General features: G+C 38.8%; 1 protein-coding gene across 4 annotated transcripts in view; it reads right to left on the bottom strand.

Moving 5' to 3' along the window:
• Window positions 1–27145, bottom strand: part of ESYT2 (extended synaptotagmin 2) — an 82286-nt gene extending 55141 nt beyond the window's left edge. For 2 of the 4 annotated variants that reach the window (XM_014257421.2, XM_014257422.2), the window contains exon 1: window positions 26649–27144. In XM_014257421.2, the coding sequence (XP_014112896.1) occupies window positions 26649–27002 (354 nt within the window). In that variant the 5' untranslated portion in view covers window positions 27003–27144. Of the gene's footprint in view, window positions 1–26648 lie in introns of all 4 variants that reach the window. The other 2 variants (XM_088053250.1, XM_005528535.3) reach the window with 2 other exon arrangements.
• Between the last annotated feature and the right edge of the window lie 245 nt (window positions 27146–27390).

Below are 27390 nucleotides of genomic sequence, written 5' to 3'. Positions count from 1 at the left end.
ATGTAGGTTTGGCAAGTAGCGTCATTTCAACCACTTGGTATAGTAATTCATTATTCAAAGTATAACAAGAGAGAACTGTTGAAAGAAATACCCTAATGACTATGTTCAACACCAAAAACAACATAATATTACATGTTCCAGGAAAGTTCTGTTATTAAACGGTATCTTGCAAAATACTTGCAAGTGCTCAAAAGATGCATTTCTGCACATTAAAAAGAAACTATTTGGCTTTCTCACACAACTACATGTGCTTAGCTCTAAACAACTTTTATATTTACTTTCTATTTCTGATCCTGCACTTTCAAAAACTCACTTCAGAACACAGTATTTTTTGTAACGATCAATAAAATACCAATAAGAGCCCAAGGAATGCAGTTCCTTGTTCTGCCCTGGAAGACAATAAAAGAAAAAAGAGACAAAAGAAAACCACTTATAATAACAGTAACAACAGTAGAAATGTTTCTTACCCACAATTATTTTATTTTTAAACTCTCTGCATACTCTCTTCTATTGGCTACATTGACTCAGTTTTCCGGCCAGACTATCATCTGCATCTTTCCAAGGAAACAAGGTTAGACACAGAATAATAACTATTACACTGAAATGCCATGGACTAAGGATTGGTGGGAAATTTGGAAAAGTCAAATAGCAATCAGCAAATAACATGAAATGATGTTCAAAGTGCAAATAATAACATTAATGCCTTAAATATAGTTCTTCATTCAGATAAAGGAAGTTTCACTTATCTATGTAAGTGTCACTAAAAGCAAGCATTGACAAGAAATTCAGAAGGAAAGACATGACAACATCCTTCTGTAAGTAATGTTGAAGTGCTCTCAACACAAGTCACAGGTATTAATAATCTACTTCAAAATATAAATTGCATAACAGCTGTTACTATTTACTGATCCCCTCATTGTAAACCATTTTTCCTTTAAAAATTATCTTTGAAAGCTTTCTCCATCCTTAAAGATATTTATCAAACAGCCCTTGTTAAATTTAACATTTATTTGATGATTATGGTTAACATATAGCTCCTAAGTATTATCTACAGAACTCAAAACCAAGCACCTACACAAAGTACAAGACTACAGGTATTGACCAGAGCATTCCAAAAACTGAAAACTAAATTTGGTACAAACCAACCACCTGCTCATTAATTGTGTATTATAATAATGGAATAAATGAAAGCAAAAAAATGTTATATTAAAAGGCAGAAAAAAAACAAACCAAAAAACAAAACAACAACAACAAATAAAAAGCCACAAACAAAACTCCCCAAAACTTTGGGTTTCTTCCACTTTACACTCAAAGATTAAAGGTAAGAATTCCAATACTTTCAGGCACATGGTGTGATTCTTGGGGTGTCCTGCATAGAGCCAGAAGTTGGACTCAACAATCCAGATGAGTTACTTCCACTTGAGAATATTCTACATTAAAAATAATGTATTATCACAGGTATGTTTAATAGATACTTATCTGAGTCAGCATTACTTAATTTATGCTTAGTTCCTTCCATTTGCACTGATTATTTGTTGCTCCAGATTTAAATCTTAAAAAAACTATACCAGTCATATTAAGGTCACACAATATAATCAAGTTTCTTGATACAGTTACAATGCAGCAAAGTATTATTGAGCAGTTGTCCAGCTATTTCACAAATATCTCTTCTGTTAGATACTGACCCTTTCTGTTTATTTTGGAAAGCTAAAATTACATATAAAAATTCTCCCCTCTATCAAAAGTACGTTTGTCTAATTTAAATGTAAAAATGTGTAAGGGTATCACAGTAACTTTTCACAGTCTCCTCATGCATAATCAGTGGATAGGGACACCATACCACAGAAGGAAATTCAGGACAGAAGCCCAAATTAGCTGCTCTAAAACCCTCTGAATGTACAGCATGAGCAGTTATTTAACCATTAAGCCTAAATCCAGTGGTGTGGCAAAAACCCAAAACACACTAGAATTAAATTATCCTCTGAATTATAGCTGACAGTTTGTCTAAATTCACTGCACTTGTAACTCAAAAAGGCCACAGAAAGTTACTAAAAGAAGAAGCCCAGCATGGATAGAATCAATCGTGTCATACAGTGATATTCAAGCTCAATTTAACAGCTATTCACTCCAGTGTTTTCCAGTTGGTAAAGCAGGCTGGCCTAAGGACATTTTAGGTAAAACAGAGCTGAGCAGGGCTAATAGCTTAATCCCATGTATTCCAGCCAGCAATCCCCTCTCACTCTGAAGCAACAAGGAGCAGCAATATCTGTTCCTTTCCACAGAGGAACTGACCCAGAGTCTTCTGCTACTTGACACAACCTGAAGGGGCCTCTCCTCAAAGGCAGACTGAAGGGATGACAACTCCTTTCTGATAGGAGCCAAAGAAGGGGGGCTGTGAGCGAAAGCAGAGCAGCCAGGCTCTGTCACTTCAGTTACTCAGCTCCAGGGCTAACTGAGCAATTCTCCTAACTTGTATCAATACCAGATATACCCTGGCTCTCTCCTCTTCTAAATAACAAGGAAATCCCCCAAAACACTTACTGTTGCAGAACTGCAAGATTCGGTATTTCTGAAAGAAAAGGTTAAATGCTAATAGTGAGGGTTCCTTAAAAATCCTGCAGGCCCTTATTACTAAACTAACAATCAACTGCTATTTCCATAACTTTTGGTAATTGATTCAGTTTCTATTTAGCATGCCTTGGGATGGATTTTCTTTTCCAGTTTTAAATATATTATTAGCCTTTGCACAGTGAAATTCATGCTCAGGATTACAAATGCAGTGTGTTTGCAGTATGAGAATTAAGTCAGGACTCTTGAAACTGTTTCCTGAGAATCATTACAGATGAGCTGAATGTTCCACATCTTTCAACAGAAATATCTGGAAGGTTCAGAAGCAGACAGAATATAGAATACTGGTTTTGTCAAACACACTATTTATGTCCATGGGGTACTTCACTAAATAATACTTAGAAATACCCAGGTAAACCAGTACCAACTAACCTAAAAGTGTTACAAAATAAGAACAGGTTTTAACAATAATTGCCCATAAATAAACAAACAAAAAAATGTTTTACAAAAATCAAACATAAGAGAATTAAGGGTAGGGGAAAAATAAAACTACCCCTCTCCAGACAGAGAGTACACATACACAGAGTAAAATACAGTGATAAAAAGGAGGTGGGGAAGGGCCCTAGAATTTTTGCCATGTCTCTATGATCATGACAAAACCTCAAAGTAAAACGGAAATATTGGAAAAAGTGGAAACATACTTAAATGAAAGAAACAGTTTGTACTACCAAGCAAGGTTAAGGACTGCATTTATTTATAAACTGGAACATAAGTCATTTAAGTGCTTGGACAACACACTGGAAAACAAAATAAACCTTTATGAAAGAAGCAATTACATGCCCTTTGAGTCAGATTTGCACCTATAAGACAAGAGTGGCTTTAGAAACACATACTTGGTACCCCACCAAATGTTCCCAAAACACTACCAGCACAAACACTGTCAGCCCATGTGAGCTGCCTCTATCAGTTCAAGTCCTGTGAGGTGCCACAGCAAATTACAGACAGCTGTTCAGCACGAGTTTTCCAGGGTGATCTCTGTATTCCCCACTATCTTGAGCTATCTGCTTCAGTCACTGTGAGCATGAGGGTGAAAAGTAATTTACTCAACACAGCAATTAAAGACAAAACAAGTTGGTGCTTGGAGAAATTGAAACAAACAGCTTTTCAACACTTCCAGGGTTCAATGCTAGCACAGGAAAGCTACTACAATAGAATTCATACACCTCAAGTAATAAACCTGACATTCTTTATAAGCTATAGAAAGTTTAACTTCCTTGCAACCTTCTGTTACCTCTGTTCCTCTTCCCCTCCGAGAAGGTCTAAAGAAAAGCCTAACATACCAAGTAGCTCAAACCTGGAATAAACAGCAGTTCACATACACAGGACATTTCAGCATCCTGGTATTGCCAGAAGGACATTATCTCCTAATATATATTCACAATATATCAGGATTCATATCATATTGATATCTGGGAGACAAGCAAAACAACTAGCAGCACACAGACTTTGTCTTGTAAAGTCAGGCTAAACTAGCATAAACCAGACCTTCCTAAAATGCTGCCAAGAGCCACCACTGCCCATACACACATCCTCCGAACATCACTATAGCCCAAACTCCACAGAGGGATGCCATATCCAACCTTCCTGCTGTACTTAAAGCATACCATTCATTCAAACTCTAAAATGCCTTTTTTACATTTTACCAATAACCATAAATGTTATTATTATATTATAATCATATATATATAATGATTATATATCATTCTATATCATATATTATTATATATGTTATAAATCTATATTTCTCAATTAAGTAATACAAACATGTTACTTTGCTAAGATTATTTTTTTTTAAATATATTATATATTAAATACATATACAGGACTGTAATTGAGAGAGCTGCCCTCTGTTTTTCTTCTCATTGCAGAATTCATTGGAACAGCATTTAGGAAATTAACAATCCTTCCATTTTTGTTAACAGCCTAGCAAAAGCCTGATCAGCTTATAGTTTCGGCAGCTGAGGATTCAGAATGCATCCTTATGCAGCCCTGCAACACCACCAGAATATTCTCACCTGGATATTCTCCCCAGTTTCTATGGCAAACAGAGTCTTTGGTAATGCAAAATAATGTTGTATTTGCAAAAGATAAACCCTGTCTAAAAAGAGGCTCCAGAGCTCTGATATGACTGAAAAAGCAGCCCAGAACTAAGTCCTGCAACCCAAAAGTTAAGGATGCTGAGCCATTTCACAGCACAGCAGTTTCATTTTTTCATGCACATCTTTCACTTCAGCATCCATTAAATATGCTTCACTCACAGTGGCAGCGTGACTTGTCAAAAGCTGCATTACTTTTCAGCAATTTAACTCGCCAATACCAAAACTAGATAAAATTTGCCTAAGTGCTGCTATTTTTGCAGAGATGGAGCAAGCATGCCACAATAGAAAGTTACCCAGAGACCTCCCACTTAGCAGCAGCTTGCTATAACAAAATCCTCCGGGATAGGCATTATAAGCAGCTGCTCTGGAAGAATGACAGAACAGTAGTCTGCTAGTAAGGATGCTGGGAAATGCTGCTTCTAGCTTGATACTCAGCCTCTGCAGCCCCAAATGGAGGAAAGAGGTTCAGCCTAGAAATTAAAAACCAATCATCATTAACTTCCAGAAGCATCCAGGCTTAATCACCAGACATACAACATGAAACAAAAATTTCTTTCTTTACCAGTAAAGGTTAGAGTTTCTTTCCAAATATGTGGAATTACATTGGCATGGTTTCCTCTGGTATCTGGGTGCAGAATCGACAGCACAGGATGTCTGCCAGAGGAAGCCACATGGGTTTGCCCTGCTCAGCTGTTACCTCCTTCTGCACAGAAAGCTTGAAGTTTTTAGTCTACTACCACAGGTTCATCATCTAGCACAGCCTAATTTCAGATCTTCAAGTATGCATATATTAGTAATATATATCATAACTCAGGCTTCAATATAGAGATGACATCAACTCTGTAGCCACACTGATTTATTTTCACTGCAATTTAGCATCTTGTAATTTTTCCTGAATTGCCACGTTCACATTTATTTTTCACTTTCCATCTCAAAAAAGGACAAAGGCACATTTTCACTGCTTAGTTTGGAGTGAGACAGGACAGTAAAAATAATAATAAAGAAGTAAGAGGAATAGGGGGGCATTAGGTTGCAGGAACCTTTTAATGGTTTCCACTTCTAAGGGACTGACATCCAGAACCTCTGACTGATATACTAAAGACTGATATCCTGACACGTTTTCCCATATAACACACCTGTTGAGCACATCTTAAAGTGGGGAAACATAAGAATTTAGGTTTAACATTTTGACTGTTTACTATCCACATTTACAACAGTGTTTTTATATACCACTTCCTCAGAAGACCAGAACCCAACATGAACTCTTTGGGCAACAAGATGCCCTCTTCCAATCTCACCTCTACAGGCATTTACAGCAGTAACAATTGTAGTTTATAAATGCTGATGTCCATCAGAGGGCCAGGACACGCACCATTTAAAAAAAAATAAAAATTAGCATATTAGCGTAAGACTCTATAGAAACAAAATATCAGAAACTGGATTTATACTGACCAAAGTCTTGCTCTCACACCATGTTATAGAGAAGTAGTGCATTCAAGGTTTACAAAATTAAACACTTAAGAACAGCCTGCATTTGCACATCTCCAAATTCCCATGAGCACTGCAATTACTGAAAGCAAAGACACAGATTTTAAATGCTTAAACTGCTAAAAGACATAAGATGAACTATAGCTCTCAGAATCAACCAAATCTTACCACTTAAAAAATCCTGCACAGTACTTTTTTGACATTATTGACTTTATCCTTTAACTCCCAGGAGTAATTTAATTTCTTCTCCTTCTACAAATAAAGGCTCAATACCTTGAAATTCCAGCTTTTGGCTTTTAAAGTAAAATTATAACAGCATTAGCATGGTATTTTCAATTTGTCACATTTCAAAAACATTACCTCTTTCGTACTTTCAAGTCTCTATAACAAATTCCTTTTCAGTTCCCTTGAGAATCCAGGCATGTTCCCACCCCACTGCATGCCAGAGTGTCTTACTCTCTTGACAGTCAACAGAAGACAAATTTTCCTCTCTGGACTGCTAAACAGCTTTCAAAACAGCTTATACAACCAGTGTCACAGCACAACTTACTATCCTTTGAACTGTCTACAGCTGTGAAAAGAAGTGCTGGGCTCTGCACCAAATTGTCAGCCATCCTTGTTGCTGGTATCTACAATAAAACATTTAATGTTTCTTTGCCTTTTACTCTACTGACCCGCTGCCCACTTCCCTAAGCCCGCAGTCAGTCTGATCCACTGAGACCGAGGTTCCTGGAGCAGGGAGAGCTCACTCCTTCAGCACTCACTAGGTTACACAGTTCATCTCGCTAAGCAAACTATGCAGGTGTTCTGTGAGGCCTAAAATGGCATCACCTTTCAGAAAAGGCAAGTGTTAAGAAGCAATGATCACCTTCTGCAAGACACCTCTTCCTCAGGCAGATTAAATCTTCTCAGGCAAATTAAATCTTCTTCCCTGTCTTTAGCCTGAAACATCTCCATGCACTGAAGCCCAACCTTCTATTCTTTTTATGTAATCTAGTATTCACAATACATTTGAAACAAATCTATGTGTACGACAAGTATCATTCACTTTGTATTGGCTGGGTATGAGCAAACGGCAAATTTGTATTTGAAAATACAAAAAAGGCAAAATGGAGAACTTGGATTTTTATTTTTTTGGTGGTATCCATAAAGATTCAAGCTAGGTTAACCTGCATCCTAAGAAGTCAAACAAGTCTGTAGAGTACTCTCAGTAGTTAAAACTTAATGTTTGTTCTGACTGACTCTGACTCAACAATAGCAAAGGTGTTTAGCTTCTATATACTGCACTGCATCCAGTACTATCCAGCCAGAGCTTATTCTTAATATTAAAACATTTTTGAAATAAAATCAGAAATCATGAAAGATATGACAGGCATTTTAAAATTTCCCTTTCATCTCTAGTTGAAACAGTAGAAACTCACTATGTAAAATCCAGAGAATATAAAGAATGTAGACCAACAGTCTGGGAGTTTTGTGGAACCTGTAAATAATCAGTGATTAGCCCTCTCTGAAACTATAAAGCTCTGCTGACAAAATAACAGAAACCAGAGCATTCTAATAAAGTGAAAGCGAAAAAGAGCCCAATGTTTAAATCGGGTCTCAAGTTAATGCAGTGACAAATGGTGGGGAGGAAAGCCCCAGGTAACCTGGCAGCATCAGGTATCAGACAACAAGCTTACATGTGTAACTCCTTCTGGGTCTTTCCTTCAAGCATTTAACCAAATTATTATACCAGGTTCATATACAAAGCTATGTATTTCTAATAATTAGGTAGCCACTAAAATTTTTAAGGTATATAAGACTTGTTCTCTCTTCTCTCTAGAACAATTCTGTCCCCCTCAATGGGCTGTTTATCAGCAACGAATACAGAATAGTGTGATTCGTTAGAAAAAGACACACAAAGTACGTCATACATTTCACTGGCAACACATAACATAGGAACTTCTGCACTAAGCAAGATCAAAGGTCCAGCTAACACAGCAATGAGAAGTGATGTCTAAGGAAAAATCAAAAAAGTTTGTTCAGTGGTGAAGTTGTACTTCCCTGAATGCTCTCTCAACTTCTGCAAAGGATGGCTGTAACCCCTTAGCAGCTGTTAGCATCTTCCAGCACCCCTTCTATCTTGAGGCATGCTCAGTCCCAACCAAAGAAAACAAGCAAAAAAAAAACCCAAAAGCAATTCCATTTCATGAACACTCTTCAGGTAAGTTTACTTAAAAATGATGCTCTGGAGTTTTAGTGCAGCCCTTAACCTCATATAGGATCATACTGAAAATGCAAAACCAACAAAGTACATAACTGGAAAATACTCTGACCCCTGAATTGCAATCCCCTACAACTGCAGGACTCATTATCCTATTTTTGTTTATAAACTCCACCTTAAAACCATGGAGTTTGCTACTGTTCCTCAGTACAGAGCAGGAAGGGCAGCTCTGGTGTGTTTTGGTAGGCTGGGTTGCTAAGGAAAGACATTGAAAGCACTACGTGCGAAATCAAGTTTCTAAACTTAGGAATGCTACATCTTATGTTTGAGCTACAAGGTGGAATCCAAACCCATATTGCCTCCCCAGCTAAATTAACTATTATCCTCATCCTTAAATATCAGTCTTACTTACTATTTTGACTTCTCTCTAAAGTATAAAAGATACTTTAGAGGGGAAAAAGTCCTCAAAAATGTTAGAAGATAATGTTCAACAAACAAAAATCCCCACCCAGTAATATCACTTTGTTTTGAAACAGAAAAACTATTTTCATTATTTATTGAAAAGATTTTACAAACACATAAAAACATTTTTAAATTTGCACCCACAGCTTTTAGTTCTTGTACTCACACAAATCACATTTGGACAGCCCATCTTCCAGCTGGAGTATCTATCCCATGACTGAGCTTAGCACCTCTTATCCAAGAAGCTATTTTAGAAAAAGCAGGGTAAGTGTACTTAAATCAAACCTGCAGAAGAACAGCCTGCTACTGAAACTGCATCCTCTGAGGAAAATTCATGTGCTTATGTTACTGGGTTGGCACATCCAGCATCTGCACAGTGCAACATCCAGTAAGTTGCAAATCTCCTGGGCTTGCAGTGTCTCTCTAGAACTGTACTATAATTTTCATCAGTGTCTTAGTTTAGGGCAAATTAGGAAGGAAAACTCCAAATGGGGATTTCCCCAGGGAAATGCCCCTCTCCACTAACTGGTCCGGGAAAAGAAAAAAAATTCCTTAGAGAGAAGTGGAAAAAGCTGTTTATTTAACAGAAATTGAGTAATATTAAATAATAAAACTTCTTGCTGTTCGATGGGATGGCAAGTCTAGGAAGAAAAGTCTTTTTCATGTGGTGTAGCTCGGCTCGCTCAGGTTCTTATCAGTCCCTCCGGCGCTGGAAAGTGCCGAGGCCCAGGCCCCGGTGGGCCACAGGCGTGAGTTCTTGGGGTTTGGCTGGGTGTTCAGTCCAGAGCAGGTTTGAACAGATTCAAGAAAATTGGGAAAAAAACAAACAAAGGTCTAGGGAACTCCTCTGCCTCAGCTAGCTAAAACTAACTAAAATCCAGAGAGAAGCTCTGTCCCGCTGTCTGTCCGTGCTGCAGACACCACAGTCCAGGAGCGGGATGTGTGGGAGTGATGTTTTTCTTTAACACAAACTGCGCGCTTCTTCTTCCCCCTTTCTTGCTCTCAAAGCCAGTCTTAAAGGTGCAGAACTTAATATATAACATAAACTAGACGATTGGGGATACCAGTATCATAAAGTTACTCCAGGACAATCAGAAAGTGAATTTAATACCAAAATACACCATCCACAGCACTACGAGATTTATGTTCATCCACAAACAGATTGGCACTGTCTGCAAGTCACATCACAGTCTGCAGTATATTGAAGTCCACACAAAGAAAAAGGGAAGATGAAGCCCCTCAAGTAGAATTGCAGCAAATGAGTAAATGAGCACCCAAGGTTGTCCTGTTCCTTTTTTTCAACAACGTATTATTACATGTTTTAATATTTTAGTTAAAAAACACCTATTTGACAATCCTGTTGACACTTTGATTTGTGTACACAGCAACATTTGTTCAGTCACTTGTCCCACCACTCAAGTTTTTACAACTCAACAAAGCCAACACAAAAGAAATGCTAATAATATATAGGAAATTTGGAGTTTAAAACAAACATTTCATCTTTTGGGAAAAAAAAAAAAAATAGTGATGAGGTTTCAAGTTGTTGATGTCTTTCAAGACATCAGTAGTAAATACAAAAATACAAAACACTAAACAGAAAGCAAAAGTCCAGTCAGTTTGCAGTGCTCCCCTTCACCCTACCAAAATTCCTCCAGGCCCTGCTTCCAGGAAACATCTCCTAAGATTCCATCTTCCTACAGACACAGACACTTTCTCTCATGTCACCACTGCAAACCATCACTGACAGTCTTTTGAAATTGCTGTCATGCAATGCTCTGCATCAAAACATCCTTAAGACTCTGTTAAAAAGTTTTTCCATCTTGAAAAAGTAAGCAAAGAAAGTGATCATAAATTCTAAAAAAATGTAAATCCTCTTTCTAAATTAAGCTCTTTTTAAAACAATACTGGAAACTAAAGAATCTGCTTTGTCCTGTGTTTTGGTAAGTTTAACGTTTGGCCATATATGCCCTAAATGATACTCCATTTCAATTTCTCTGCTTCTAATCTAAGTTCACTTATTTTGTGTATGTTTGGAGAGAAGTTCCTGTGTTTTTTTGAGAGAATATACCCTAGTTTTCACAGAAGCAGTTATAAAACCAGGCCTTCAGCAGAAGCACAGACTGTGGACAAACTACTATCTGGAGTCTACAAAGATTTTCAATAATGCCATCAGTTCACCTCTAGAATGGCCAATCAAGTGTGCAGTGCTGACCTGAATGACATAACCTTGCTTCCTTACACAGCCATTGCTTATGCTCAGCACCACTTGCATGAAGATGTTTTACCCACACCTGAAACCAGCCTTTGCATAAAGGCAGCTTCTGCCCTTCAAACAAACAATGGGTAACAAGTAGCTGAGTGATGCAGATTCAATATCTTCTTGGCCTTGGAGGAGGAACCTTCCAGCGTTAGAATTGTTGGGTGTTTGACAGACAGGATGGAGAGGTAACAAGAGTGAAAAAATAGGAGTTGGATACATTACCCTCTTATAAATTCAACACAGAACTGTCACCTCTCCTATTATTGATTATCATCAATGCTGAAGATAACCCAAGCATTCAGGGATCTCTTGAATATTCTTTACTCCTAATTCAACTATTACAAACACACTATATTCTTTCACTTTGCCATTTAGCAGCAAAAATAGCCATGATAAATCAATATAATTTTAATTAATGATAGCAGTAGGCAGTGTCACGTTATAGAGATGCAGCCTACAATTAATCATAATACTACGCATGTAAGAGTCTTTTAAGACTGAGATTAAAAGACTGAGCTTAACTGATACTTAAGCTCATCATTTCTGCATTTTAAGCATCTACTGTCCCACTCTGTGTATTTGTACAGTCCATAGCTGGAACTGCGATAATCAGATCATATCCACTAGATCTTCATTGTAGTTTATGACAAAGGAAAGATGAAAAAAACTTTTTATATCTCAGCAACCCCTTTTACCTACACACGGTTTCACAGCAATTTCAAGGATTTCCAGTTTTTAAGATTCAAACAGTGTAAATCAGTAGACAATTGCAACTGATTAATTACTTTTCAGTAATTCTCAGGATTCTGTCTTTTATATGGCCAAGAATAAACAAGTCTCTCTACACCTGCTTTATCATCAATAAAAGAGAAATAAAGGCCTCTGGAGAGATCTATCTGACAGCTTGAAATTTTTCTTAAGATCAAATACAGTCCTCTGGAGATGTGTATACTGACCAAAAAGATAAACTCCAACTAATTGGCACCTACATGTTTAAATTTAAGTTCAGCAGATTCTATCTCTGAGAGGAAACCAAGCACCTACTGCCTAAAACCCAACTTAGTAATAATTCTGTAAATGAAATCTCTGTCAATTTTAAGACAACTGCCTGAATTGCCAACAACCACCGAGTAAGTCAGTTGTCAAAAATCTAGCTCTAAGAAATCTTGCCCATGGCAATGCAAATTTATTTGACTGCTCCTAAGCAGAGCCTTCCTTAAGCTGAATTTCTCTTGGAGAGGTTAATCTTTGTGCCCATGCAGGGAATAATATATGCAGCCAAGTCACTGTCAGTTCTGAAACTCTCAGCAGATTTTACAACAGATGCTAGTAATTTTTTTAGAAGTTCTACCACAGAATATTTACTACATGTATTAATTAAAATCTAACAGCTGTGGCCCAAATTATTCCTTGATAAATTTAAGCATGTAAAAAGTAGCAGTGTAGTTACAACCTCCTTACTGTACAATCTTCTTATACAGAGAAAAGGGACCTCCTACAAAGAGTTCTGTTCATCGCTTCCCTTTCACCAAAGGCAGGTGCCAGGGAGAGACCTTTCTCTGGAATGAAGTGCCCAAGTCTGGTATCTAAATTTCAGTTTGCTACAGGAAATGTGACTGTGTGTGCTAACTGGCAACAGATTCTCTTACAGGTTTTACTGTTTGTTGTGCAGGCCTGAATCCCAGCCCTGTACAGCTACCAGATCATTTTCATCAGCCTTAGATCTGTACTCAGCTTTTAATCACATGTAATAACTTTCTTGCAAAAGACATCACTTGAGTTAGAAGAATGCAGAGATGACAGTTAAAATGAAATCAACCCCCTTGAGTAAAATGCCACAGTTATTTTCAGAAATCTGCATAAATAGCAGCTAATTTGCAACTATATCTTCCCAGCTCAAAAAAGTATTTTCAAGAATTTTATAAAGTCTTTTCCATGTACAACGAGGCCCTGAGAAGAAAAAAAAACCCAAGTATTTTAATTATTTTCAACATCAAGGGATGCTGAAGTCAAGTCCACTGCCCTTGTTGCTGTATATAATTTGCCTTATCTGATACAGTCCTGACTGTTCAACATACTTGAGACATCATTAGGACATCAATGCTGAGCTGCCAAACTGTAGCAGTAGGGCACCGCAGCACTGAAGATTTCGGGATGTAACGGAAAGTTAGTAACCCCCCCTTCTCCACAGAGTATGGTAATGACTCCTGCAATTAGCCAATAGCACCTAGCTGTGATGAAAGCAGATGGGAGTAGCACAGTGACCCTAGGTTATAAAATGTCAAATTCTCCTACAATAAACACCATCTTCGCCATCCATCACATTGATGTCTTGTGGGTAGAATGGTCCAAGTGGCCAAGGGGGGCCACCGTGCTGGCTTCTGAACCAGGGTGTCTGCCTTGCTTGAAAGACCACACCAAACTTTATTTCTTAAAAACACATTAAAGATATCTCTTTTAACTGAACAGTTTAAGATTGCACTGGGTGTGTGTGACAAGGTGAAAGATTAGGGCCACAGAGGTGGCTTCTGAGGGAAGTTGCCAGAACCTCTCCCTATGGAGTTATCTTCCTGTTTCCCTCCCAAGAGAGCCAATGCCAGCCAGCTCCAAGATGGACCAGCAGCCAGCTGCTGCTGGACAAGGCTGAGCCCAGCAGCAACGGTGACAGCACCCCTGTGATAACTTACTTCAGAAGACAGAAGAAAAAAAGTTGTTATTGCACAGAAGTAATTCTGCCCAAGGAAGAGTGAAAACGTGAGAGAAACAACTCTGCAGACACCAAGGTCAGTGAAGAAGGAGGGGAAGAGGTGCTCCAGGTGCCAGAGCCGAGATTCCCCTGCAGTCCATGGAGGAGGAGGTAGTGAATCAGGAAGAAAGTGAAGCTCAGGAAAAAAGTAGGGGTAGGGGGAAGGTGTTTCTAAATATTTGTTTGACTTTTCATTATCCTACTCTGATTTGACTGGTAAAAATATCAGTTGATTTCTCCAGTTTGAGTATGTTTTGCCCATGTTGGCAACTGATGAGTGATGTCTCTTCCTGTCCTTATCTCAACCCTCAAAGTTTTCCATTGCATTTTTCTCCCTGTCCAGCTGAGAAGGGGAGTGATAGAACAGCTTTGGTGGGCATCTGGCATCCAGCCAGGGTCAAACCACAACAATTGAAATTAAGTTGTAAACTATGGTGGGGGAAAAAAAAAGGGGTTTTAATGTATTTATTTCATTTGTCATAAGCTCATATTGTTAGTTGCTTTTAAAATAGCGACATCTCAAATCCCTTGCCACTGACTAATCTGATTCAAGAGTTTTTTCTATTTTACTTACTCAGTGGGAGATCACAATGTAAGAGCCTTATTTATATATTGTCTTCTCCACTGGAACATCACAGACAGGAATGTTATTTCCACGTGGCTGACAATGCAAACAACCACAGTAGCAGAAAGCAGAGCTGGAGTTCGTAACTTTGCTGGAAAAGAAAACTAGAACAAATGAAAACTCCCAAGACAACTGTGGTTGACATAAAGAAAAACCATTTCCCCAAGCGCTGCAAGTCTCCAGCAAGAAAGTAAGTGACCTTGTAAGTTCTTACATGTTAAAACTAAACTAGAATCTTGTGTGTTACATGGGAAACAAGAATCAGAACTTTACAGCAAAGGAATTCCAGAGTGATTTGTCAGATCTTAAAACCCATTAATTTTAGGAACACTGATGAACTAATCTTTTCTCTCTGGCAAGTGGATACATTCTACTGCTCTCCAATAAATTGAACCTACGTTAATCAGCCTGCTCCCTGAGGACAGAGATGTGAATCAAGCTTATTTCAGTCAAGGATAAATGCTTTAAAGCTGCAATCACTTCCATCCCTTTAGCAGGGTTCACTTCAAGCACTAATAACCCCACTTCGTACACTAAAAAAAGTTGTACAAAATATCTGCTAAACAGTCTACATCCCAAATATCAAACTCACTCAGTGAATGAAACTTGGGTGTCTCCTACCAGAGCCAGTACAGACTGTCTTCCAGTATCCCTTCTAATTTTCCTATTGCCCATTTCCCTTGGTAAATGTTTTAACATCATCTAAAATTGTCCATTAGCCCTCAATGGTCCTGTCTGCACCTACTCCCAAACAAGAACTGCCACCTACAATTGCCTGCCACTCCTACATGGTATCCAGAACACCACTGTGCATACCCTCTCCCCAAACCCAACAGAGATTCAAGCAGTTTGTCAGATTTATTGTCATGGTGTTAGTACAACAGACTTCCTCACTGGCTGTGCCAGAAAACCAAAGAGTTCAGTATGAAGGCAGCAGGTAGCAGGCTGACCAGTAACAACTTGTGTGCACTGAAAGCAAATCACTGAACACTGAAATATTGTTTAAAAGAACACTTTTGTAATTCCTCACCACTCAAATAGCAAAATTAAAGTACAAATTCTTATATGAAAACTTTATTTGTAAACTGAGCAACTTCCAAATCAGATCTACTGTCAGGCTATCACTATGGTTCCGTGTAAATGGATTACCTTAATGAACTAACAAGAAAAAACTTCATTAGGGCTTTTGTTGTTCGGCAAATCAAAAGTAACAAAATTAACAGATTGGTAACATTTTGGTTATTCACTTGAATACACAAAAGATGGGACACATAGGAAAGAAATGTCAACTGTAATTGCAAAACTTTCAAAACACAAAGGACTTGAAAAACAATTGTTTGGCAAGTACATTTGGTTATTATATGTCTATGTTAGGACCTAAAACAACACAGGCATATATATGCACTTTTTAAAAAGCTTTGTACATAGCCAAATGTAGCAGAAAAGTATTTCCCGTTATAAACACTTGCACAAACATGACAGAAATAAGTGACTTTATCAAATGAACATGGACAGTTCAGGCATATTCACATCAACACTGTACTCATACCTAGCACAACCTTAAGAGAAAAAAGAAACCCAAACACTTTTAATAGTCCAAATATCTTCCCTAAAATATAAATCAATATAAAGATTAGCATGAACAAATAGAGAACAAGAAATTACTACAATTTAATCTAATATATCAATCTCTATTGAATATTCTTTTAACACATACAAGTCAAATGACCGAACACTGGTTTTCTGCTCCCCCCATGAAACACTCTCTTATCATTTCCTGGCTGCCATTTGATATTTAACTGGCAGAGGGTGGGTGGGTGGAAAAGCGTTCTTTTTCTAGTTCAAGTATTTTAGGAGAAAGTCATTGAGTGAGGAACACCACATTTTAAGATATAAATTTAGACTGCATCATAAAATTTATTACTAGACTAAGGCAACTTCCTAGCCACACACAAGAGAGAATTTAGCATTCTACTTCAACAATTAGCAAGACGAATCAATATCCTGGGGGAGGAGGGAAGACTTGCCTCAAAACAAACCACAATTTTTCAAAATTCTGGACCAGCAAGATTATTGCATCAGGAAATATTACCAAATGAAGAGAAAACATTTCCTTATTTGAAGTATCATTACATTCATTACATTAACAGTCAGCTTGAAACATACAGAGAGCTCAAATGTGCTAAATACCAAAAAGTCCTGAGAGTTTGCCCTCTTAAGTCACCACAAAAACTCACAGCTCAGAACATGTCTTCTAATACTCTTCTCTGCAGAAAAAAATCAAACCACAGGAGTCGAGCTTTTGGATATAAAGCTGTAAAATTATTCACTAGTCTACTGCACTCCTTTCCCAAATGTCAATCAATGTGAAACCACCACATCCACAGAGTACAGTATGTGAAGAAAGGCATCTAAAAGGGCACAGACATAGGGTTTTTTTCTATCAAGCTAAGAAGATCTGAAATAAGGCATGAAGAACCACACAGTACAAAGAAGCAATAATAATGCTTAAATGTAAAGGAAACTCTGAGTTCCCTGATCTGTGAAGTTCCATTCCACTTCTCCCCCACAACGTTTTCCTCCATACAAGTAATTTGTTTTTAGTAAGCTGTTTTTAAAAAGATCACCTACAAACTTTGAAAGCAGAATTGTGAATCATAACACTGCGTAATTAATTCAAATCAGAGCAATCAAGGTTTTACAGCTACCTTCATGCTTCAGCATATCCTGAACTTACTTTTAAAATGAAACAGTAAGACACTGCATTCTTAGACATTCATTGTCCCACTAAGGACTGACCAGACAGTGCATTGTAAATACATTTAATTTTACATTCTGTGTAGCATCTTTCAAAATTTTCTCAGAGGAAACTATTTCAGTCTGCTTGGATAATTCACTGAGCCAGTATCAAACTAAAGGAATGCAAACAAAGGTTATGAAAACAATAGTGTAGTCTATACTAGACTCAACTGAAGTTTCCACATAAACAGATGCCAAAAGTTATGCAACTTACAATGCAAATACAGATCTCTCAGGTAAAAGTGCTGCAACTGAACTAATGTAAACTCGACTCATGCTGCTATACGATAAGGACAGCCAAATGACAATGCAATTCTTGTCTGTCATATGACAGTTATTTTCAGCCAAGTAAAACTAGTTTCGTGTTTCTAGTATAGTAACAACTTCATGGTACATAAATCCAAACTGCTTCCGCTGAAAACCGTTAGTCCTGTCTCAGATTTTCACCTCTTAAGGAGAATTTTGTAGTCACATCAGGGTGTAGCAGACAAAACTTTGTACAATGACTCATTATATGGGAACGTTGGTCTTACAAAGGTTATTTATGTAACAGGAGTTCCATATGAAAAATAGTGTGCTTTAACATTTGCTGCACAGAACTTTTAATACTATCTATTTCGCTGACAGGTATCCAAATGATTTAAAAGGTTCCACTACCTCTCTAAAGATAGCCTCTTTGAAATTTTTTTTTCTTGCTAGTACACTTCATATTTAAGCAAATACTTGTATTTTATGCAGAAAAGATTTCTTACCATTTGTAAGCCATAACTCAAGACTGAAAGCTAATCTAAATGACAGCTTAAAACAAAAAGGAAAATGATTGAATAATTCAAGTAAGAAGAGACTTCTGGAGCTCATCCAATCCAACCATGCACTAAAAACATGGTCAACTTTTAAGCTTAATCAAAATACTGAGAGTTTATATGCCTGATGATTAGATACGTTAACACATCTGTTAAAATGTTATAAAAGAAGTTAGATATGCAAACTGACATTATAAATAGCTCCCATTCAAACTTTGCTTCCCCACAAAGATACCTCAGCAGCATTATTTGCTATCCGTTTTCTAAGAACAGCCTCTTTGTGCAGGCCAATGCTCCATCTCACTTTAAACCTGAGCACAGGCTTCCACCACCTCCCTTTTGTAGGCACTGGCACTTGTGTGGTCTCACAGTAAACTCATGAAACTCATCCAGCTGAACATCCAACTTGGCAGAAAACTCACAATTAGCTGGCCAAGTAAATTCTAATGTTGGCACAAGGTGGCACTGAGAAAGTGCAGTTGGATGCAGAACACCCTTTTTGTCAGGAGTGCACATTTACTTCATTTTGAAACTGCAGAATCAAGCCCTTCACTAACCCCCCTGATCTTCTCTGCCACAAGCATGAATGCAGGAACGCAGAGCAGAGCCAACAAATAAAATTTAAATTATCCTAAATAAGGACCAAGTAGAAAGAAGCTTTAAAATTCCCACTGCTGCTCTAATTTTTAACTGTATCACAGGAAGCACACAGAGAGAACAAACCAACCAACCAAAACCTGTGCCATTTAAAATGAAAGGAAATAAAAACTCCATCAATGTAACGAAGACTAAAAGACATGAAACTTGGTAAAGCTGTTGGGAATAAAACACTAGAAGTAGGCTGGGGATGGGTATCAAATGATGTGCAAGAAGGCTTAGGAATACCTCTTTTCCTCCCTCTTCCGGGCACCCTATTAATGGGATTCAAGAAGAGGGACACAGCTTCTTACCTGAATCCTGACATTAGGATGGAAATTATAAGGTCTTTATAAAGGAACCAGTGATCAAAAAGTATCTTGAAAAGCTGAGGTAAATGGAACAGACTACCCAAGGCTAGTGTGCTCATTTAAAACAGGCCCCTAAAGCCAGGAAATGATTCCTAATTCTTGAACCTTGCTTTTGTAATGAGGTCTTTACAAAGCACGTTAAATCTGAATTAATTCTAGTCAATGGAGTAGAAGCCTACTACCAGATACATCCCTAGCTGATGGAGAAAGTTTGTACAATCCCTTTTTCCACTCCTGATGATCCATTATTTCCAGCTAAGAAATAGGGAGAACATGGCTTATGTCAGAAGAAAACCTAACAAATTTAAGTTAGTTATTTTCAAAAAATAAACCAAACATCTTTAATTACACTATCATCTTTTCCTACCCAGCCCAACAGAACTTTATGAGAGGTCAAGACCTTCTCAAAAAAAGTTAAGACTGTCCAAGGAATGAAAGTTTAGATCCTCCTTTTTTTTTATTTTCTTCCCTACAAAACAAGAAAAGCATTTAGCATATGGCAGATGGAGCCAAAGAAGGGTCATGGATCTATTCATGCTATCTTGGACAACTACAAAGTCTGTCAAACACAAATCTGGCAATTGGGTTTCACCATTTTACACACTTTTAGCAAATTCTTGGTTAAATTCCTCCCTCTTTTTTCGTATCAAACATTTTCTTTCTCAACTTCACAGAACTCTTACCTCACTCAACTGAAAAAAGTCTTACCCAGAATCAAAGTGCCATATAATCTAAAAGCTATACAGATGATAAAGTGTCAGACTTCTCGAAACAGTTCAGCTTCAGAATTTACTGAATTCAGTTGTTTCAAATAATAATACGTTACTCTTATCAAAACAGTTTCCTCAGTGTTACTCACATTTAATTCTACATTGAACAAACCAACTCTGTATATATATATCCTTTATTTTCATTGAGTGTACACAAACAGCAGCCAAAGATAAGAATTTAATTTTTTTTTCCTTTGAAGTGGCACAGTATTCACCCTGAATGTGCAAAAGCAGCCCTACACATCCTACATTTGAAATTCTGCTGACCTTTCAAGCTTGGTACATAACCCTTAGATGCTGGACACTGCTAGGCCACAGGAAAGCTCCAAAGCTGCTGGTGTGGTGTCCACTCTCCACTTCCTTAGGAAAGGGTAGTATCAGACTTAATGATATACTTATATAATAATATACTTACATTATACATATACATATATATATATATACACACACACTTAAGAGTCCAAGAGTAGAGAAAAGCAAAGACAAAGATAAGATACCACAGGTCAAACAACTCTGTATCTAAACCAGCAATGTCTCAAATCAAATCTATTATTCCTGTAGTATGTCCAGATTAATATTCTTTTACCGATTTCCTTTTATCTACATAACAGAACATACCGTATCAGTGGTATAGATTAATTCATAATCATTAACTTTTGTTTTCAAAATCTTATATATAGTTATAAGACTCTGACAAACTAATTTCAGTCACTACAGAAGATATTTAGCAATTAGCATTCTTTTGAAACTTGCTATTATTTGAAGTTTAAAAAAAAACAAACCAACAGATTCAGTATGGGTATATGGCCAGCAAAGCTCAAAAGAATTTATGCCAAAGACAATTTCAGCAACTAGAGAAATAGTGATGAATTGATAAATGGGTGATAAAATAATTTGGTTTATATTAAAATTTAAGTTAAAGAATTTTATCTTGCCAGAAACAACATGCCACCTCTTCATTTTGAAGAAAAAGAACAGGACACAAAAGAATTGTTTTGAACACATCGAATGTATAAAACAGGCTTTCATTACTATAAACTGCAATGAAAATGTTTTGACAATAATCCTGAGTCAACTTTATTTCCCCAAAAGCTCTAATGTTAAAAAATAAATAAATGAAAAAAAATCTTAGATTGCATACTCCACCACACTATGACATGCCAACAATCTCAAAAAGCAGTTGTAATTTGAAGTGAGAAGAATCTTGTAGAAGAGGCAGAAAAGGTTGACTTTTATCCTAGATTTCTTTTTCTTCCACAAAACCTCAGCCTCTACAGACAAGATTTTTCTGACTCCTGCATTTTCAAATATGGTTAAAGATGGGCCGCTCCTTATATGCAGAGGCACTTATGCACGGAAATAACTCTACCATACTAAAAGGTAAAACTAAAAAATACCAAACAAAAAAAAAAAACTTAAGAGATCTGGACACATCTTCCATAGTTATTCACACAAACTACATATTTAAAGAATATTTACAGTAGTCCCAAAACTCAGTAGTAATTTTTATGCAATAATAATCTGTTAGATGAAAAAATAATGTATTATAAATACTTATTTAGAAAGCCTGTGTCACCTACATAGAGTTCAAGAGATCTACTAATACTTGCAGGCTGCTGTTTTTCTTCAGTAGTTTGATACGTTCATAAACATGAACTTAACATGTGGGTTTCTACCAAAAATATTTTGAAAAGGGATCCTTATATATGAATCATATAGTGAGGCTCACCACATTACTACCTGAGAAAAGTTGTTTTGGGACACCAAATCACTCAGCACTCAAATCACTATCATCTCAGCATAGGTTTAACACACTCAACTTGAAAACTGAGAAACAAGGAGATAGGATCTATTGTCCAATATATTTTTTTTTCCCCCCCTTTGGTTCTCCATTCCCGAACCCATAATTTAGATTTCTCTTAACTATGGGGTACTCTTAAGATGCCACTCAGATTACCTAAATTTCAAGAAGTAATACTGAACCAGATAAACTTCTTCCTTTAAGGAAAAAGCCCAACCACAAAAACACACACAACCCACAATACACATATGTGCATATTCCTATACTATGAATCAGCTAGCACAGAACACAGTTTAAAATGAAAAATAATCAGGCAGAAGAAGGACACAGTTCAGTTGTTAAGTACTCACAAAGTTACTACTGTATTCGTACTCACACCTCTTCACCCTTTCCTGATGCAGGCTGGCAGCCCAGAGCAATGGGCACCTGCAGTACTCTCCACCCAAACTGATTAGACCCTGCTTAACACTAAGTTACTGTACATGAGAGTAATTCTTATAAATCACCCCCTAGTAAATTCCATCTAATATGCTCAACTAAATTGGAGAATGGATTAGAAGTATGTGTCACAATGTCAGTGTCTTCAAATTTCATATGCTGTAGAAAAACCCTCCTACAGTTCCTACAGCTGCAGCAATAACAGCAGTAACCAAAGGTATAACAAGAAGAGGAACAACTTTTTCTTCTAGAGCAAATAGCACACATTGTATTGCTAAAGTCCACCTGTTCATCAAGTTTACTGAGTACATAACATCCCCCAGCAGGGATTCTTCAGAGACTCCTGTCCTGAACCATCTAAGATCTAGTTAGCAAGTTTGATTCTGTAGCAAGAAATCCACACAAGAGCATAACCACCTTAATCTTCTCTGCAAATGTCACTCAGTACAGGTATGATCCTGCAGTTAGAGCTACTGAACCACTTCCACAAATGCTGGCTCTGCCTTTCCAGTATCAGTAAAAACCAAAGACTTTGTTACTCTAACCATATAATTGGACATTAACTCCTTTCTCTACATGTGGCAGTGGTATAGTAGCTCAGAGGTGTCACACAAAACTCACAATCTGCAAAAACTTCACACATATGCCCATGAGAAACAAGACCTATCAGATTTCTTTACAATTGTACCCCAAATAAGTTTGATTAAAAAGGTGATGACACCTATTTAGATTTAGGCAGGCTTTTTCCTTTTTCTTAAGTAGATGAGAAAATAAAACAAGAAAAAAACCAAAAAAACAACAACATAAAATCACTTCAAACTAGAACAGAAACTTAAGCAAGTGTGTGGGATCCAAAATGGCACAGCAGACTTGCAATTAAAGTTCTAGCACGTCACTACTTTTACTACAATCACACACAGCATTTCAATTTCTGTATAATACATACTTAGGATTACAAAAAATGGTCCAAATCTGTTTTCAGAATCAATTCTTTAAAAATGCTAAGATTTGTTCCTATTTTGGTCACCTGCTGACTGTTGACAAGACTGCACACAGGCACAGCTCCTGGTACCAGGCCAAATTTACATTTAATCTAGGGAAAACAAATTCAGCATGGCTTTTTATCTGTATATTGAAGAAAACAGGAACCAAAGTTTCACTAATCCAAAAGCATGTTGAACATGATATGTTGGCATGTTATGAAAGTGGCACTAGGAAACAGGAACCACTGCTAAAATGGAAAAATTAGATTAACTTTTTGGCTGATCTGAGAAAGAACAAAGTAAATTTGCTATACTCCTTAGATTATTAAATTCCACTACCGCTTTTAAAATAAAATACAACATGATACCTGACCTTTAAAAACTTAAGAGTCCTGCCGTCCTACCTTTGCTCCTCTGTGTAGTGGTACTTAAATTGCCACTTTCCTTATATACACATTTGTGTCTAAATGACATTCACTGCAGTATAAAATACATCTGGTGCATAAAAATGCTGCAACAAAAGGGGAAATGTCTTTCTTTAAAGTCCTTTTCATGTCTTAAAATGTCTTTAAATAAAGACAATTTTGATCTCCAGTTCTTTCTCATTGTAAGTTCTGCTGCATAGTTCTGAATTATTTGGAAAAGCACCCACCTCTGCTCCCTCCTACCCTATATAATCCATGACACCTTTCAAACATGCAGCAGAGCTATAACTACATGTTAGCAAGTCTATGAGTACAGATCTTGGTTTTTTAAGACAGTAAACGCAGTATTTTTCACTGCATATTTATTTGTAGTTAATTCTGTGTTGACATTTTAAGTAACCTAACTTGTATTCATGTTGAATTAACTCATTTTACATGCACAGTACAGAATATTCCTGACATATAACCACCTGCTTGTGGAAGAAGTAAATCTAACTTAGGAAATTAAAAATTAACATTACAAACTCTATCCAGTGTGGTGGCACAACAGCATCATTTTCAAACTGCAACTGAGCATACTGCCAGCAGAAAAACATTCTCCTGAAATAATCACTTTCTTAAAAATAAATAACACAATGCAGTATTACTGAGTACTTAATCTGAACCACCAAAGCAACAAACAATACCCAGGTGTGTGAGGAAAGAGAATCATACTTAACACATAAAGCTAAAGCTCTTCTCCAATCAAGGGCCCAAGAAGATACCACACATCAAATAAATCTTTGATATACCACATAATTTTAGTTGAAAAATGGCTTATTACACCTCAGTATCAGTCCCAGAAGAGTACAAAGTTTCCTATATTTAAAATACAGCATTGTCTTATTCAAGCAACTTAAATTTTATTTCCATAATTAGAAACCAACAGAAAATACTTCAGTTTGGAGTTCACACTGAGATGGATAAAGCTGATCCCTATTAGACATGTCAGGTCCCATCCAGTAGCTGTTATTTCAAATATGACCGAAATTCATAAATCTCCAGGAAAATACACATCATGCAGAAGGAAGTACAACAGCAGTTTTTCAAGACCCATTAAGGAAGCAGCATAAGACTCACATAAGTCTTAAGGACTATGACAGCAGACATTGAAAAACACTGTTGAGTTAAGCAGACCTTCAGTTTTCAGATGTCTTCTGTTTTCTAGATTACATTAATTCTGGAAGCTACTGTTATTTTTAAGAAGGATGTTTCCAGAACATAGCAAATACATCAGCAGAAAGAAAAGAACCAAGACCTTTAAAATTTAAGAACATGGATAAAGAGGGAGGAAAAAATAAAAACAAAAAAAAAATCTACAGAAAGAAAATTCTACATCCATTTGCCAACAGTTGTGTGAGAGGGTCATACTTTTGGGAAACCCTGCATATTGATCAGTTGCTTTCTCACAACAACATAGGATATATTCAGTTGCTTGCAGCCAGCACTCAATATTTTTTGCCTCTGACTTCAACCACAAGGCCCCTTTCTAAATCTTTAGTTATTTGGACAACTCCACACAGAAGTTAATTGACATTTTATCAAATGTAACAAATTGCGACTTAAAATAAAACTTACACACAGTACTAATCTTGAATACCTACCGCTTAGTCATCAGCAGATTGTTACTATATACAAACCTCCACTACAAATCTCGCTTCAATTAATTCATTTTAAATGCATCGTCAGAACATTTCCATTATAATGCTGTGTGATTACAGGAAAAAATCAAACACAACACATAGGTAATGTAAGAGCTATTAACTACATTATTTGAGACTCACATCTCTGCTTCAAGAGGTAAAAACAATCTCTCCTGCACACTGTACTCATTTTTATCATGATCTTCCACCAGAACTTTGGCAAAAGATAAGATAAAAGAGGAGTAAAAGACTCCAGTCTCATACCTACCCACTCTATTCTCTCCTTTAACTTCCTTGGTAGAGCTAGAACAGGTCACATCAGGTATTGCAATCTGATCACATGAAAACAGCTACTTGGACTCATCATATCAATACTGCTGGATGCACAGTCACTGCAGAGCCCCCAGGAGACGTGTGAGTGACTATAGGTCAGGAGCAGAGAGTAGTCAATAAAGGAACTGCACGTAAAGAATCAGCAGAAACCCTCAAGACTTCTGGTATGGTCACTAAGAGAGCAGCAAGCTCTGCACAGCACATCACAGGGGCAGAGCAGGGCACAGGGAGGCCTGGATGCACACTGGCACTGGCAGCTGGCAGCCGCATCAAAAACATCATTAATCCTCCAAAGGAGAAATTACAAACAAAACGTATTCAACTTTGAAGCTGGATTTAAGCTTAAAAAAAAAAGGAAATAATTAACATTAGTACTGAAGACCTAGTAGAAAGACTAAAACTTTCAAAGAAGATTCGGAGAAAGCCTTTTGAAAAACCTACCACAGCCCCTGTACCTTAACCCTCATGTCACAGCCCCAAAACCACTCAGAAACAACGCCTCACTTTTGGTTCATCCCCCATTCGGTAACACTCTCCTGAAACACCTAACCGCATTAAGAACCCGATTCTATTTCACCCTCATCTCAACTTTGTAAGGAACGGCCCAAGCCGCGACATCCGCGTTCTGCTGAAAGACCGCGCTAGAACCAAGCCGCGCACGTCACTGGCACCTGAGGGGAAAGAAACCCAAACCCTGCAGTAAAGTTTATTTCTGCGAGGGGAGCCCCGGCCACGGCAGGCTCAGGCTGTCACCGCCGTCAGCGCCGCGGGCAGCGGGGACACGGAGAGGCCACCCCGGCGGAGGGAGAACGGGAGGGAACGGACACGCTGCCCGTCCGCTCCCGCCGCTGCACCGTCTCGGAAGAGGCTGGCTAACCGGGACAAGCAGCCACGGGGCGCGGGAGATGCAATGTCCTCACTCCTCCCGCCAGGCCGGCTCTGGGGCTCCGGCCTCCGGCCTGTGGCACAGCCCCGCGGGCCGGGGCGGGGGGCACCGCAGCGGGGCTGGGTGTCACGCAGGTCCCGGAGAGATAACAGGCCCCGGCCCGCCGGGCGCGGGTGCCCGCGGCAGCGCCGAAGGGTGTTGGCCACTCACCCACGCAGGCAGATCCGCGGAGGAGACGCTGAGCCGCACCGCCTCCTCCTCGTCCTCCAGGAAGGCGAGCGCCCGGCCCAGGCGGGAGCTCTTGCCGCCGCGGTGCCTGCGGATCCAGAAGAGCCCGCACAGGGCGATGAGCACCCAGCTGAAGCTCAGCCCCAGGTAGCCCAGCACATACACGGGGAAGATCAGCACGAAGCTCCTCGCAAACTGCGACACCAATCCCGTCACGTCCACGCTCAGCAGCGGTGGAGGCGACTCCGGCACAGGGTCCGCAGCCGCCGCGTTCTCCGCGGCGGGATCCGCGGCGGACCCAGCGCCGGGGGGCTGCTTGGCGGCTGCCCCGCTCATGCTACCGCAGCGGCAGCTCCTACTGCTGCTGCCGCTCCTCTCGCTGCTCCTCCTCCTGGGGCGCTGGCTGCGAGCGGGCAGGGGGCAGGGCGGCGGCGGCGCCTCCTCGCATCCCGCGCCCGGCCCCGCTCACAGCGCTCCGGCACCACCCGCCGCCGCTTCCGGGCTCGGCCGGCCCAGCTCTGAGCGCCGCTGCCGCCGGGAGGAGGCGGCTCGGCCCCGTCCGCCGCTATTGGCGCCCGGCCGCCGCACGAACGCCTCTGCTCGCCGCCGCCCCCGCCCGGGGCAGCCTCTTCCCCTCCCCTCCGCCGCTCGCTCATCCGTCCCTCGCAGGCCTGCCCGGGAAGCGCGGGTTCGCGCTGTGCCGGACCCGTGTCCGCTCGGGGCC

This window comes from Pseudopodoces humilis, chromosome 1 (genome assembly GCF_049639895.1).
Source record: "Pseudopodoces humilis isolate 2021_Gansu_Grassland_sample_001 chromosome 1, ASM4963989v1, whole genome shotgun sequence".
Lineage (NCBI taxonomy): Eukaryota > Metazoa > Chordata > Aves > Passeriformes > Paridae > Pseudopodoces > Pseudopodoces humilis.
Note: the sequence above shows the minus strand (reverse complement) of the source record. Positions and strands in the feature narration are given on the sequence as shown.